At 37.4% G+C, this 15,341-nt stretch overlaps 1 protein-coding gene across 4 annotated transcripts; it reads right to left on the bottom strand.

Moving 5' to 3' along the window:
- Window positions 1-1,252: 1,252 nt before the first annotated feature.
- LOC121771537 (uncharacterized protein At4g10930-like) lies at window positions 1,253-10,494 on the bottom strand. Of its 4 annotated transcripts, none has more exons than XM_042168341.1 (15): window positions 10,261-10,494; window positions 10,075-10,157; window positions 9,795-9,880; window positions 9,564-9,654; window positions 9,228-9,277; window positions 7,975-8,044; window positions 7,252-7,361; window positions 6,934-6,999; window positions 6,395-6,843; window positions 6,208-6,288; window positions 5,940-6,060; window positions 3,993-5,178; window positions 3,828-3,902; window positions 1,915-2,964; window positions 1,253-1,837 (listed from the first exon to the last, which is right to left on the bottom strand). In XM_042168341.1, exons 2-15 carry the CDS (start codon window positions 10,141-10,143, stop codon window positions 1,631-1,633), a joined length of 3,711 nt encoding a protein of 1,236 aa, XP_042024275.1. In that variant the 5' UTR covers window positions 10,144-10,157; window positions 10,261-10,494; the 3' UTR covers window positions 1,253-1,630. The 4 variants fall into 4 exon arrangements, with proteins under 4 accessions (XP_042024275.1, XP_042024276.1, XP_042024277.1 ...); XM_042168342.1 differs by having other exon boundaries at window positions 5,940-6,051; window positions 10,261-10,493; XM_042168343.1 differs by having other exon boundaries at window positions 6,422-6,843; window positions 10,261-10,493.
- Window positions 10,495-15,341: the final 4,847 nt, after the last annotated feature.

Below are 15,341 nucleotides of genomic sequence, written 5' to 3'. Positions count from 1 at the left end.
GATGCAGAATATTAACAAGTGTTTTTACATCTTCAAATGATTCTTATGTATTAGTGAAATGTTTATAATATTATATCCTCTGATGTATTTTTTACGCACTATGATTTATCAAGCAGCTATATTTACTGACCAATTGTCTACTGAAATCTTATCATTTTCATGTAACTAAGCATAAAACATTACATTAATTAAATGTATCAAATTAAAGCTAATTACTTCCTCACTCTTAAAAATTATATCAAAACCTTAAATTTCACTTGACTCTCGCAATGTAAATTATGTTTTACAAGACAAAAATCAAATTAAATACTACTATATTTTTATGAGGATTCTAACTATTTTTTAATTGCATAGGTGCACATGAATAAATTTTATAAAATCATTATCGCATAACGCAATATCATTTTCCTCTAAAATGAGGCAAAATACGAGATGTTATGTGCGATGATTATATATACTGGTCAACGGTAATATTGATCAAAGTGAATGAACCATGACCCAATAGTTTCACCGATTCGCTTAGTCTCTAAAAACTATAGTAAATATACAAACACATGCAATCCAACTAGATAACAAACAATATGTTATCATAATATGCGGAAAAAACAAATTAAACATTGTGGCATTATGAAAAGAGCCCAATATGATCGGCCTACTATACCATATTGTTCATGGTCGAGTTATGGACCGACTGGATCTGATTGAAAACTTTGATAATAGAGTAGTACTACTACATAATTCGACTTCTTGTGAATGCTTACAAAAATCAATCGTTTAATAGTACTCCCTCCGTCCCGGACTACTCGCACATTTCCTTTTCGGCACGGAGATTAAGGAATGAGTGTATAGCAAAGTCAACAATTGCGGCTGTAGGTGATAGTTTTTACTAAAAATGAAAAGAATGCAAATAACTTGGGACGCCCAGAAAGGAAATACGTGCAAGTAGTCCGGGACGGAGGGAGTACTATACTATTTTCTCAATTTTTAATGGCAGGTTTAACAAAGAAGTGTTAGTTCATTGCTTATTTAGCAATTAGTGAGAGGAAAGATCGTCAATTTAATAGCACGAAGCATAGCTCAATAGGCAAGATGTTTCTCATGAGAATTGTACGAGATCGTATATTCCAGTGTCTTTTTCTTCTTCCATTTAGCTTTTTATATGATTCAGCATTTCAATTGGTACGTATTTTTCTACCAGAACTATAATCAATATACACATTATGATCATCACATAAACTCAATGAAGTCGAGATTAAAGACAAATTACACATGGTTATATTGAATTTACCATGCCAAATTCAAATTTGAATGAAACTCAAATCCAGTAGTTTACAAGTTCACAACTTCGACATGTAGAGTGAAATTAGAAATATATTTCCAAATATCACAGAAACTGTAGCAATACTAAGCAGCTAGCACTCAAACCTTAGAAGGGACCACATGAGTGCTATCTCGTCCAAAGTTTTACCGTATTTTGATGCGCATTCATTTAAGCGATACAATGAGACGTTCTGGTGAGATTCAAAAAACACAGTGAACGTGTAACGATTTTAGTTTTCTGCTGGGAAGCTTCAGCGTTGTTGGGAAGCTTCAACATACTGTTGGAGTGAGTTTCTTTACCTTCTCACCTTCAACGTTGTTGGGAAGCTTCAACATACTGTTGAGCGAGTTTCTTCACCTTCTCACCTTCCTTGATGAGGAAATTAGCGTTTTTCTCCTTGGAGTGATACTTCATTACTTTCTCAGTAGTCTTCCCCACAGCCCACCGGTATTGTTCAACTGTGATTACGCCACTCTTGCAAAGCGGTCTTATGTGCTCCTTTATGTAAGTTTCGACCTGCAATGGAAAAACGTGATTAATTTATGAGCAGATAGATAACATAGAACCAATGTGTATATATATACGCGTTTCACCTTTTTCATGACCATATTATGGTTTTCTGATTGCTTGGCATTACATTTGGATGTCTTCTCCTTGGTATTTGCTTGATTTGATTCCTCCGTGGTAGCTCCTGAGTTGTTGGGGTGATCCTCAATTGGTTGTACAGAGCTCTTATCAGCATCGTTCGACCTATCATCTCCATTTCCCCCATGTAGTTCATTACTGACTGTTGGTTCAAATTGCATTGCAGCAACCGTCACCGGATACTTTCCGACTAGTGGTTCTATATCAGGTCCATAAAGTTCTTCACACTCTGCAAGAGAAGGCTCTTCATCATCTTCATCAGAAGACTTTCGAGGACCACACCCATCTACTCTATCATCAACAGTTGAGCTTCCAGCACTCGTCTTGTTTTGAGGCTCATGCAGCTCAGATGGGCCAGCTAAAGGTTCAACATCTCTCTGCGCCTCATGATCCACAAAGTCCACCGTTCCATCTGTTTTCTCAGGTTTAAGGGAAGAAAACAACAACTTGAGTTTAGGTGGCTCAGACTCTAGCTTAGAAGTGTTCAGAACACCCGCACCAATGAAGTCATCATCTTCCAAACTATACTCAAAATCACCATAAATATCAAGATCCGGATGTGGATCAACTTCAATTACATTGTCAGGTCCATCATCGCTGTTTCCTGGTGACCCAACATTGTTATCAATGTCCTCCTCGGTCGGGTGACTGGGACTACTTGGAGGGGAATCAGACATAAGCCCTGCATTTTTTAAGGCTTCATTAACTTCGAGATCAAAGGATATATTACTCGCTTCTTCAGATGCTTCAACAGATGGGCCTTTAGAAGTGGAGCAATGATTAATTCCTTCAGCTCTTTCAGAGTTTATGTCTTCTGATCTGCGTGACAGCTCTTGTGAGCATAGATTCTGGTATACAAGCTTACTCTTTGACCTGTTAGCTATGTCTTTTTCAATATTAACAGCATCTGCTACAGCCAACTCTGTTTCAGCACTCTGGCAAACCTTCGATAGATTTGCTTTCTTCAGGAAGTTCTCCGTTAGACGATAAAGTTGAACCTGAATTGTAACTATTGGTTAGTTATAGATTAAGTTTTAATCTCACAAATAGAAAGATGTCCAGCTGAGAAAAAGGAAATAGCTACAACCAAGGCAAAATAAATAATATAGCATCAAGAAGAGGATAAAATCAAACGAAAGACTCGAAAATATACAGCTGGATGCAGGGACCTAATTCAGGAAATTCAACCCAAGTTGAAATCAGGATTATGGTGACACATTCTTATGTTAACAAATTCAGGAGATGCTTGAAGCATGAACAAATGAAATTACATTCCAAACGAAAATTTGGGTGTGAGTTTCATGATTCTATCTATCCTTAGAAGGAAGTATTTATTTGGTATATGTAAGGTAAAACTCATAGGCAAGAACCAGAATTTCATGGGACATAGAACACATACAAAAAGACAATGTTAAGAATATTAGTATTTTGTCCCACATCGGTGATGTGACATAGCCTAGCTTAGTCTCTTGTACTATATATATGTGGGCTGTGTTGAGTAATAAGATACACCAAATACACTACTACTTTCTCTACTATGTCTATCTACTTTTCGGCATACATCTATATTTTACTGTTCTACATTTTTTTAGTAGAGAAAGTAGTAGTGTATTTGGTGTATCTTATTACTCAACACAGCCCACATATATATAGTACAAGAGACTAAGCTAGGCTATGTCACATCACCGATGTGGGACAAAATACTAATATTCTTAACAGACAGCTTATCTCAATTCTGCATGCTCGCCAACAAATAATGATAGGTGAACTGTCCAGAATTACCCATTAATTATCTAAGGATAGAAGTGTTGATTTGATGGCTGAAACACATTGGTTGCTGTGGAATGAAGACAATATTTACCTGCCTGACTGATGAGGGTATTTTGTTGTGACGACTGGGTGCCAAAACAGGACGCATATCTTTTGGCAGTTGAGCCTATAGAATTATTGATAAAGGAACTTGTTTAATTACAAAGTTCCCAGGAAGGGAGACAATCTTGCTGAAGGAAAAAAATATTAAATTTACCAATAATGGATAGTGTCCTTTGAGAATTAATTGGTCCTCTTCTTTATCTTGTGTGCTCTTGCATGAGGCTGCCGTTTTTCTTGCCAATAGTTCTAAGGCCCACTGTCTTTTATCGCTCTTTACAACATCAGGTTTACTTGCCGTGTCCTTCGACAAAGGTATCTTAACACCACCAATTGCAGTAGTATGAGTTGCACCTTTGGGATGTCTCTTTAGTTGTGCATCACCTGAAGCAGCTTCAGATTTTGCACCCTTGGGATGAGTCTTCTGTTCTTTACTCTCTAAAGAAGGAGTAATCACCTCTGGTAAAGTACTAAGCTTCTGTTGGTTTAGGTCGGACTGGTTATTTGGCTGCGATTTAGATGCTATTTCATTTGAGTCAGCTTTAAGGGCTGAGACAGGTTTAATATCATTCTTCCTAGGGAAAACAGATGAGTTGGCTAAATACAATCTCGAAAGAATAGAAGAACCCTTCACCTCCTGGTCATCCCCAGGCATTTTCTTTGTTTGATCAGGTTCATCCCTCAGGAGATCAAGAACTGACTTTAATGTCTGAATCTTTTCAGGCTTTGATGCTTTCATGCAACGATGTTTCCAGAATTCAACTTCACATTCACGAGTCCAAGCACGCTTTCGCTTTCCCCCAGCCCCAGTTCCATATATCTTTTTTGTTAGGCTTTCACGTACTTTTCCTTTTTGTAGCAATGCCCGTTTTGCCTTTATGTCAAAACTCTGCTTCCTATTTTCAGCCCCTGATCCAGCCAAAGCAGCCCGGAAAGCATCCAAAAGTTTTGGATCAAAACGATTCTGTCCTAGCTCTTCAGAGGATTTGTTTCGAACAGCATCTCTGATTTTCTTCTTAAGCTCTTGAACTAGCACCAAAGAATCTTTATTATCAGTCCGCATTATCTTTTTTAGCCTCAACCCAGTGGCAGTTTCTCTTTCTTTTCTACGATCTGTCTCCTGAACTATATCCATTATATCTGGAGTGCCATTTTCCTTGGAAGATGAAGATTTATGTGTGCTACCTCCCATGGTTCGTTGCGTAGATGCTGTATTGGAATCATCTAGAAGAGATGCAGCTCTTTTATCTGTCAGGCGAATGGGGTGACAGTCTCTTTCAGCTTTGATTTTCTTCCGTGATAGTTTAGCCTCGACACTAGCCTCTATCTTTCCACCCGCATTTCTATTACATCATAAACAACTAAATGAAAAAACGCCCAGGAAATAGAAGGTAAGAGAAAGTTCAGACCTAACAGTAATCTATTTTCCATGAGGAAGGCCCACTAAACAACAAATCAATACAACTCAAAAATAAACAATGTGAGAGAAGAAAAAAGGCAAGTACAATATAAGCTTTAATATTATTAATGAATCAAGTAAAATGATTATCAATTAATCCAACTCATATCCTAAATGTCAAAGGGATGTCCTGAGCCCCGTGAAGACATAAGCCCATACATTATGATCTAGGTGGTCTCTATGGTTAAAACAGTGCACAAAAAATTTCAGAAGTGCTTCAAATACAATACAAATACATAGTCTAATATTGCACTACAAATTTACAAGTTACAACCAACACACTCAAAACACATGAAGTATCTTACTTCCGATAATAGTTATAAGAAGAATGACAATTGACAAAATCATACTTTATGTAGTATCCATTTGGGCTCATTCATATATGTTTTACTCCCTCCGTCCCACTCTAAGTGGAGTATTTCTAATTCGGCACGGGATTTTATGTAGTTTTGTTTTGTGAGTTAAGTGAAGAGAAAATAAAGTAAGAGAAAAAAAGTAGAACTGCAAAACTGCAAAACATAATCAGATCTAGACCTCCAACAGGTGCTCCTTCCATTAAGAATCCTCCTTATTAGGGAGACAAATGTTGATCTACTTGCAATTGCAAAACAGTTCTGAAGATAAAACAATTTATCGCATAACAACCTGCGATTTCCGTGCTTTCTTTTAGCACCAGTTCCACTTGGCATCTGTTTCACATTAGGCAACATGCTTTTCATAGAGAAAGCTTTGATTTCATCAGGTACCACAGTCGCAGCTGGAAACACTCCAGAAAGAATGACATGAGCAAAAATGAGGTCAACTTGCTACAGCAGACAGTCAAAATATAATTTCTGCCAAATCACTAATACAGTAACACTCACTCAAGAGTGGATCAGAAAGGATTGATTTATTTGCTCACTCTAACTTATACCTGGTAAAAAATCTTCTGACCTATTATTTGCTTCCAAAGATCCAGTCACCTGATCTCCAGAAATGCTATTGGTCTTCTTATCTGCAAAAAAATATGCATGAGAAATTATACAAACATCTTAGGTAGTGCTCAATTTTGCCTAACTCGAGATGAATGAGAAGATACAAATTCTATAAAATGCAATCACCAAGTGTATCAGATCCCATGGATGTACCAAGATCAAGACCTAAACCAGACTCAGTCATTTTGTCGTTTAAATGTGTTCCAGCTCTTTCAACTATATCACCAGCACTTATCTTCTGCTTGGCAGGAGATAAATATTCTTCCGTTTCTTGTTGACATGACTCAGGATCAAAACTGTTCCTCTTTTCTGGTAATGCTTCAGCATTCGATACACTAGATGTAGAGCAGGTTAACACCTTGTTATCCATGTCGGATTCCTGATACTTTTGATTTCCTTCAACCAATGAGATGACCACAGCAGTCTCGCCATCATCAGCAACAGATACTGATACTCTTCCAGAAAATGATGCTTCAGCTAAATAGTCGCCGCCAGTATTTCCAATACCGTTTTGGTAGTTTATCCTTGATACCGAAGCCCTTTCTGACCTCTGTTGAGCTTCAGCAATAATACACCTGCATCAACTAGCATCACAAATATAAAGATTCTAATATACATTGAGCTGCATTGGCTTATATAGCAGGAAGTAAGAACTACAAAATTACCCTGGACAGAGCCATGAGCCTTCACAAGTTCCTTCAGGATCAAACCCCACACAGAAAGCATGGTACCTATTTGCATGAATACAAATGCATATCAGAAGAGTAAATCACACATCCACTTCAACAACCAGTCAATTATGAAGTTCTAATTATCTTTCAATAAGAATGAGGCCCATTTTCAAGAAGAACACACATAAGATAAAAGGGTAACATTTCATACACCAAAGCTTTAACTTAAACAAAGTAAAATAATGTGTGATTGCTTTGTATTTAAACAGGAGTACCATCAGTTGGAAACAAGGTACTTGCATTGTACCCTACCATTTATCACAGGAATCACAAGCAATGGATGTATCAATGTCTGAATCTTCTCCAATTTCCACTGATCCACTCCGTATTTTGCAGCCATCTCCATCCAAGCAGACAACTGCCTAAAACAGGACAAAGCCACTATAATCACATGCTTAACTAATGTTCATTGTCCTACGGAAGTTAATGAAAAAGAACAAGATACAAATAGGGAAGCTATGAGAAAAAGTACCCATGAGAAATAACCCTCAATCCCCTCAGGGATAGGTACAAGCCCTGAGTTTGATTTCCAGTAAAGACCAATAATATCTAGTTAAACTTACTAATCAGCAAGACCTACTGTTCCAAGATAAAAAAAAATTTATATGCCTAGTTGCCCACAAATTATCAGCAGGCCAGCAATTCCCAAATCTCTCATACCAAGAGCTATTTCAAAGGAAAATAATTGCAGTACTTCTATCAACTAAAATAAGCCTAAGGCAGACACTTAGCTCAAATTACTCAACAATGTCCCCTCACCCTTTGAGCGTTTTGTAATGAGTTTCGACTCATACCTTTTTATCTTTTTATCACTATTTAAAAGTAGTTGAGAGGCATGTCTTTAGTATCATACGAAAAAGGTAAGCAAGAAAAAGGGCATCAAGTAAGGTACCATTATACTTTCAGACCAAACCTTGAAACATGGATCCGATGCCATGAGCAAATAAAGTAAATGAAAGTTAAACACCAACTTACATTTTCATCAATATAATATGAAGGAAAAGAAAGAGTGTTAGTTTTCCCCTCGACGAACCAGTCCTCATCTCTGCAACAAAATAAGATAGTTCTAGTAAACACTCAGAGTGATTACCGAAAAAAAATCCACAGTACTTTTCGTAAATGAACAAGATCATAAAATTCTAACTGAAGTTCTCATAGATGGCCAAAAAATAGAAGAGCAGCTACTCTGGTTTAGTTTCTGACATCTATAGAAGAACCATTGAAAAGAAAATTTGAGAAATTTAACCTCCTAGAGAAGAACTCAGAATATTTATTGGGTCTCAATAAATAACAACTCTTTTATTTCAATTTTTAAAACTCCCTCAAAAACTACAAGTAACCGAAAATACAGGGTCAACAAACTACAAACATTTCCATTCTACCCTTTTTTAAATCAATAATCCATTACTAAAAAGTACAATCAGCAATTCAATCTTTGCTTCTTCTCTGTCAATGCCTATCCATACAGCACCATCATGTCAACACCCTATCAAAAATTTGAATGGTAGACATGTCATAGAAATACAACAAATATATTGCACTTCGCCCGTCCCCTAAACATAGGGACTTTGGGGATGGCACGGTTTTAATGCGAAATTGGTAAATATGAGAGAGATAGAAAGAACAAGTTATTAGAGTGTTGCTAGTGGATAATGGGCCCCACCTCATAAGAGAGAGAAACTTGACAAAAATAAATTTTGTGAGACAGACCAAAATGAGAAAAGAAGGGTATTGGTTGGGGACAAAGGGAGTATATAACATTATTTGTCAACCTACTCAAAATAAGGAGATATGGAACTAGAGATGCTTGGGGCAGCTGGGAAAAAACTAAAACTCTATACAAGTTGCTCCATGACTAAATGCATATCCCATCCTCAATCCTCAAATGCATATCCCATCCTCAATCCCTAAAAACCATCGTTGACCTCTTCTGTAATAAATTTCTTTTTCAAAGAACCACATTTTCAGTTCTACTCGAAGGAGCATTGGAAAGATTACATGCGAGGGTTCATACTATATGGGGGCGTTTACTTTGAGTGACATGATGGTTGATAAAATAATTCAAGCTAATCAACTTATTACTTTAATGGATTGATTAATTTTGATTTTTGTTTGACCATCTTAACCTTCAAATACTCAATCCTATGATTTATCAATCTATCCTATCACTCAAAGTAAATGGCTATTATGAGTCTATAAGCCACATAAGGATAGCAGACAAACTATACCTTTGATCTGCTTCATCATCCGTCTGACTGCTTCCAAAACTATCATGTACCTTCATTGAGAATTCAGACTATAAGAAAATAGCCATGTGGATATTCATGATACCACTAGAATATGTTCAAGAAGATATAAAATAATCACTTAACTACTCCTCTTAAATGACTGTGTCCTGATGTATAGTAAGGAATTAGGGAAGAAAATTAAAGCAGTCAAGCGGAAACCTCATGGTTTTCGGATACGATTGTCTAAGTGAAAGAAATAGAAGAATGTCATAACAGGTAAAGGAGCAGTCAAAAAAGGTGTAGAACGAAGAGAGCTGAACAAAGAAAGTTACTTACAGGTACGCATGTTATCAGTTGAAACTCATTCTGGCAAAGAGGGCAAAGGCTCGTAATAGTAGCCCAGTTGTCAATGCATGCAAAACAGAACCTGGAATATATGTGAGCATCAAAATCTGCACGGTGCCAACTGTTAACCAATAAAATCGATACCTATACATGCTCCTGACAAGATTTTCTACATTTCTAAGACACGGAATTGATCACAGCTTATAATCATCATTAACATACCAATGCTGGCAGCAATCAAGCACACCTCTGTCGATAACAACATCCATACAAATACCACAACGTTCCCCCTCATAATTCAAGTAATCCTGCAAAGCAACCATACAGTACTCAGCAATTTACAATGCCCTCTTGAGTACAAAAAAAACAAGTAAAAACAACAGCCAGAAATTTGATTAATAGATCAAAATACTGCATCACTTTCCCTTAGACGATGCATTTTAACGAGCTTCCAGCATAAATTCTATAATGCGCTTATTCAAACAATTGTAAGCTATATTACCTCACTTCCATCATCATAACCGAAATTTTCATCCTCTGATATTCCGTCTGTAACCAATTCAACATCCATTCCTCCACATAAACCTGTGAAATTCAACAGAAGCAAGAATAATATCAATACTTAGACAAAATAAATAGAGGAAAAATATTAAAAATATATATATGAAAAAATTGCTATTGCAAATACCTAGGCTTAAAAAACAAGCTGCCGAATCCTCAAAACCTCAACAATATCTTACGATATCAAGGAATTCGTGTTTCAACAGTAGTTAAACGTCTTAATCGAGAACTATGACTAGCTTGATCGCACAAAAAAAAGGCTAGAAATGTTTGAGGATTTAGCTGCAACAATAAATGATTAAGGGGGAAAAAAGGAAACAAATAAATAAATATTTCATATTTGAGTCTTGGTCGGATGCGGCTTTCTAGGCCTGAAAATTAGATCAATAGCCCAATTTTGAGCAGGCATTGTGAGATCTTGCTCTGTATCTTAGTCCAAGATACTATATACGGCCCAGTATCTTACTATAAGAAGTACAAACAAATTTGAAACAATGAATATATATGGCATTAGAGCATCCACATTCATGCTCTTGCCAAAGAGTATGGACGTAGCCCTAGACCCACTTTTATTGATTTTTTACTCACTGCTCTTTGACAAGAGCACAACACCCACATCCATGCTCTTCCGCAAAGATATGCTCAAGGGTCTCATCATTCCATTATTTAATTTAAATACTTCAATTACTAAAAATATTTCTACAATATAAAAATACATTAAAATATAAAAATTACATAATTAAATCCTAAAAAATAAAAATACATAATTAAAATCCTAAAAAATAAAAATGCATAATTAAAATCCTACAAATTAAAAATTACATAATTAAAAGCTAAGAAATATCCTTGTGGAAGACTAGTCCTCTATCCCCAATGTTCTTCGGAGACCCCGTATCGTTCCCAAATGTGATTCAAGTTGGTCGGGAGTCATCCGAGACCTATTGGCCAAATTGAGTTGACCCAAAAGGGTCCACAACGTGTTGTTGGAGGGTTGAGGTGGGACAAAGGGAGCGGGAGCGGGGTCAGGGGCGGATGGAGTCGTGGCGCGACGGCGGTTGGCCATCGCCTTCTTCCTTCCTTGCGGCCGACGTTGGGAACTGCTCGGGCCAGTGTCGGGGCTACCCAAGTTAGCTTCTGCAAGCTGGGTAGCCACCTCATCGGATAGGGATAACGACCTCGACCGTTTGCTGGAGGAGCTGGATGAGGATATTACGTCTCCCTTATACTTCTGATGATGGCGCACCTCCTGCCAAGAGCTGAGGTACTTGAACGGTTTGTAATGTTGGGATTGGTAGGTAGCCAAGGCGGCACTGATAATGTCGAGCTCGCTCTTGCCGCTCCCCGCCGACCGCTCTTCCTGGAGGTAATACCCCTGGAACTTTTGGATTTCGTCGTTGGCTCTGAATATGGCATTGCACATCATACTCTCATTGCGATAGATGGTTCCATCCGGTCGGTTTTCATTGTACCGACGAGAGACGTGCCACCAAAACCTATCCCCGCTTTGGTTCGTGCCAACCTCCGGATCTTCGGAGATAATCAAATAGGCTTTGAATAATTGATCCATCTCCGCCGGAGTGTACGGGGTGCGGACACCACGAGGAGTAGGAGTAGGAGTAGTTTGAGAGCCGTCGCTCCCTCCCGATTCGGGTTCATGTGCCTACCCGTATCGCCCATTGATGTGAATCAAATCGTAGTCCTTCATTGCATTATCTTAACATACTTTTCAAGGTGAAAAATGGACTCATTTTGATATAATGTAGGACAAAAGACCAAGCTCTAAGATAGAGAGGAGAAAGGAAAAAGTTCCAAATCTGATCAGTAATCAACCCTTAAAGATTAACTTAAAATGCTTCTACAAGGCCACCATTGCATTCACCTTCGAAAGAGCTTTGCGTGGATACCTCGCTCGCCTCAATCAGAGCCCGGTAGAAGAAGATACGGTTGTTTTACGAAGACTGCGCAATGTAGTGCAAAACGCACGACCGAGCGTTCAGAATGCGCGACCTGTTCGAGAGTCAGAAAAACGCCCGACCCGGGCGTTTTATAAGTTGCAGATCGCCCGACCGGGTAAATGTTATTGGGCCTGTTTTCTAACCCTATCAATTTAAATAGCTAAGGCACGACTTCCAAAGCATCTTTTGGCGGCTGGAGGCGATTTTTAGAGAGAGAAATAAGCTTGGAGTCCATTTTTGGGAGGAAGAAGAAGAAGCTTAAGGCTAATTCTTCCCTAATCTTGCCCATATGGTAGCATTTACTTGTTTTCTTGTATTGTTGTCCACTATGAGTGGCTAGATTTTAGGGATTACTCCTAGTTAGTTAGGGAAGCTTGTAAATATGAATTCATGACTATGTTTTGATAGATTTCCATGTTTTGGTTCTTATCTATGTCTTTATTTCAATCCGTGTTGGTTTTTTCTAGGAAACTTAATTCGGTAAAGGCCATAACTTCAATGTCTCTTTAACTTGGAGTAGGGAGCTAACATAGATAAGGAACCCTAGGCTAAAACTGATCAGGGGATAGCCCGGGGTGGGTCTTATGTGTTGAACGTTTGTAGAAGCCAATCCCGAGCTTACTATGCGACTGTAGGAGTGAGGGGTTGGTGAGTAGAGCCTAGGAGACGTGACCAACATATCCTAGGTGTAAAATTCCACGATCAGTGATCAGCTGCGTGAGAGCGTAAAATCAACACGACCCTGATAAATATTGGAAAGTAGACGTTAGGATTCATGTGAGCAAGCAACCCGAAACAAGCTAAGAGTAGTCTTCCCTCTTTATCGTGATTCCCCTGTATTTTCCTTCTCGTTTCGTCCTTCACTCGTCTCTTGATCAAAAACCCAAAATTAAACTATTTTACAGCTTTTTAGTTAGGTTTACTAGTTTTAGCAATTAATCTCCTCCATGTGGGTTCGACACCTTTTATACTGCATTGCACGTCTGTATACTTGCAGAGGTAGCATTTTTAGGGATTTACTACTTGTTTTGTGTACATAAATTGCATCCTAGAAATCACAACACCCATCGGAGGCATCTTGGTCGTCCACCGGGTAAGGCCGGTAGCCACCCGGAACTTGAGAGAACCTTGGGTTTGAGGAGGGGCCGAGAATTGCGTTTTCGGACTAGGGAATGGCTCTGAGCCGAACCAATCGTGGTTCCAGCCGCGGGAGTCGGAGGGGTGATCGCCGGAGCCGAATATATTTTTTGTAAGAGTGGAAGATTGAGAATTGATGAGAGATGAAAATTGTGTAGTGTGATGGGAAATTTTTTGTGTGGAAGTGGAGGTATTTATAGATGAAAATGTGAATTTTGGGGAAAAAATTGAAAAATAAATTAAAAGTGGAGAGAAAAAGGATATAATTTATTGGGAAGTGGGAAAATATTTTTTTATTTAAAAACGATTTTTTAAATTAAATTCGATTTTTTTAAAAAAAATTTTGAAAATGCCAACGGCAATATCGTCACGCCACGTCAGTCTGCTCAGTGGTACGGACGTGCTCGATGCATCGAGCAGCGCGTTGCCGCGCCAGCGGCACGGACGCCGTCCGTCTCAGCGAGCAGCGCTGCGGATGCTCTTATGGCAGTATAAATTTTTTTGCACTGAATCAAATTTGTGTTTGATTAAGATTTAACTGATTCGGAAATTGAAATTGCTTGATTATTTGATTGTATTTTAGCGGATCAGTTAAATATATTTATCTATTTACTATTATTTCTTGCTTTTATGCAATTAATATCATTATATTTTTATTTTACATTATAAATACAATTGTATTACTCTCTACATTGCATTCAAGATGAGCATCTTTCCTTTTTTGCTTGTCCCAATCAAGATGATCATTTTTCAATTTTGAAATTAAGCTTCTCTCTCCTTATTAAAATATTCAACTACATTTTTTCTCTCTACTTTATTCCACCTAACAATACTTCCTAAAATTCCGTGTCACTCAAGGATGTGGTCATCTTGAATGGGACGGAGGGAGTACAAGATATTACAATTGGAGACTTGTATTCATAAAATACAATTAGGTCCATAAGGTCGGACCCAGCCCGCTTCAACTCTATGATTTTACACTACAAAATAGTACTCCAACTAGTACTAGTTCTCACTAAGTTGAGTTGAGATGGGGCATTATTGTGCGAGAGGCATATACTGACAACTTAGAACTTACTATCTCATGCAATGGTGAGCTCGGGTCTAGCCAGGGGTGAGCAAAATAATACTAAAAAATTGAATATTCTATCTGAACCAAACTGAAATTTAATATTTGGTTTTTTTTTTTGATTTTCTGGATCGGTTAAAAAATGAAAAATCAAATTTCATTTTGACATTATATATAGTAATATACTCCCTCTGTCTCATAATAATTGTCACTCTTGGTGGTAGCACGGATTTAAAAAAATGTAAAGAAAAGTTGGTTGGAAAAATTAGTGGAATGTGAGACCCATTTTTTTATATTGATTTTATAATAAAATGTGAGTGTAGTGAGTTAGTGAAATGCGGGATCTACTTACCATTTATGGTATGAAGTGTGATTATTATTATGGGACGGATCGAAATGAAAAGGAGTGACAATTATTGTGGGACGGATGGAGTATTATACCTATAAACAAAGTCTATTTGGATTAGTTTTATATCAATAAATGTAATACTCCCTCCGTCCCCCAAAATTCATCACCATTTGACTCGGCACGAATTTTAAGAAATATAATAGAAAGTGGATTGAAAAAGTTAGTAGGATGTGGATCCTACTTTTATATATTAGTTTTAAAATAAAATATAAGTGAGAATTAGTTATTGAAATGTGGGGTTCATTATAAAAAATGGTAAAAGTGAAAGGTGACAAATTTTCAGGGACGGAGGGAGGAATATTTAAATTCAAATAAAATTATTTAGATATGTTAATTGGCTGATACGATATGTATTTTTTAACTATAGAAAATTAATTTTTGATTTTTCAGTTTTTTGGATATATTGGGCAATTTTGATTTTTCGGGTTCTACTTTTTTAGTTTGGAGTTCGGTTTTTGGGATTTTTTGGATATATTTATGCATATTTTGGTTTTCGGTTCTGATCGATTTTCATAGTTTAGATTTCTGTTTTTCGTATTTGATTTTCCGGATAATACGGTTCAGATTGGTTACCATTTTTCGCACTTTCAATTCGGTTCGCTTCAGTTTAACCAAAAAACCCAACTAAAAACCGAGTT

Source organism: Salvia splendens, chromosome 16 (assembly GCF_004379255.2).
Source record: "Salvia splendens isolate huo1 chromosome 16, SspV2, whole genome shotgun sequence".
NCBI lineage: Eukaryota > Viridiplantae > Streptophyta > Magnoliopsida > Lamiales > Lamiaceae > Salvia > Salvia splendens.
This window is presented reverse-complemented; position numbering and strand designations above follow the sequence as displayed.

Coding starts and splice junctions, on each gene's coding strand:
- LOC121771537 (XM_042168341.1), bottom strand. CDS start 10,143: ATGGATGTTGAATTGGTTACAGACGGAATATCAGAGGATGAAAATTTC. Junction 9,655..9,794: donor CTTGATTGCTGCCAGCATTG/GTATGTTAATGA, acceptor CATATATTCCAG/GTTCTGTTTTGCATGCATTG. Junction 6,061..6,207: donor GTCAGAAGATTTTTTACCAG/GTATAAGTTAGA, acceptor TTCTTTCTGGAG/TGTTTCCAGCTGCGACTGTG.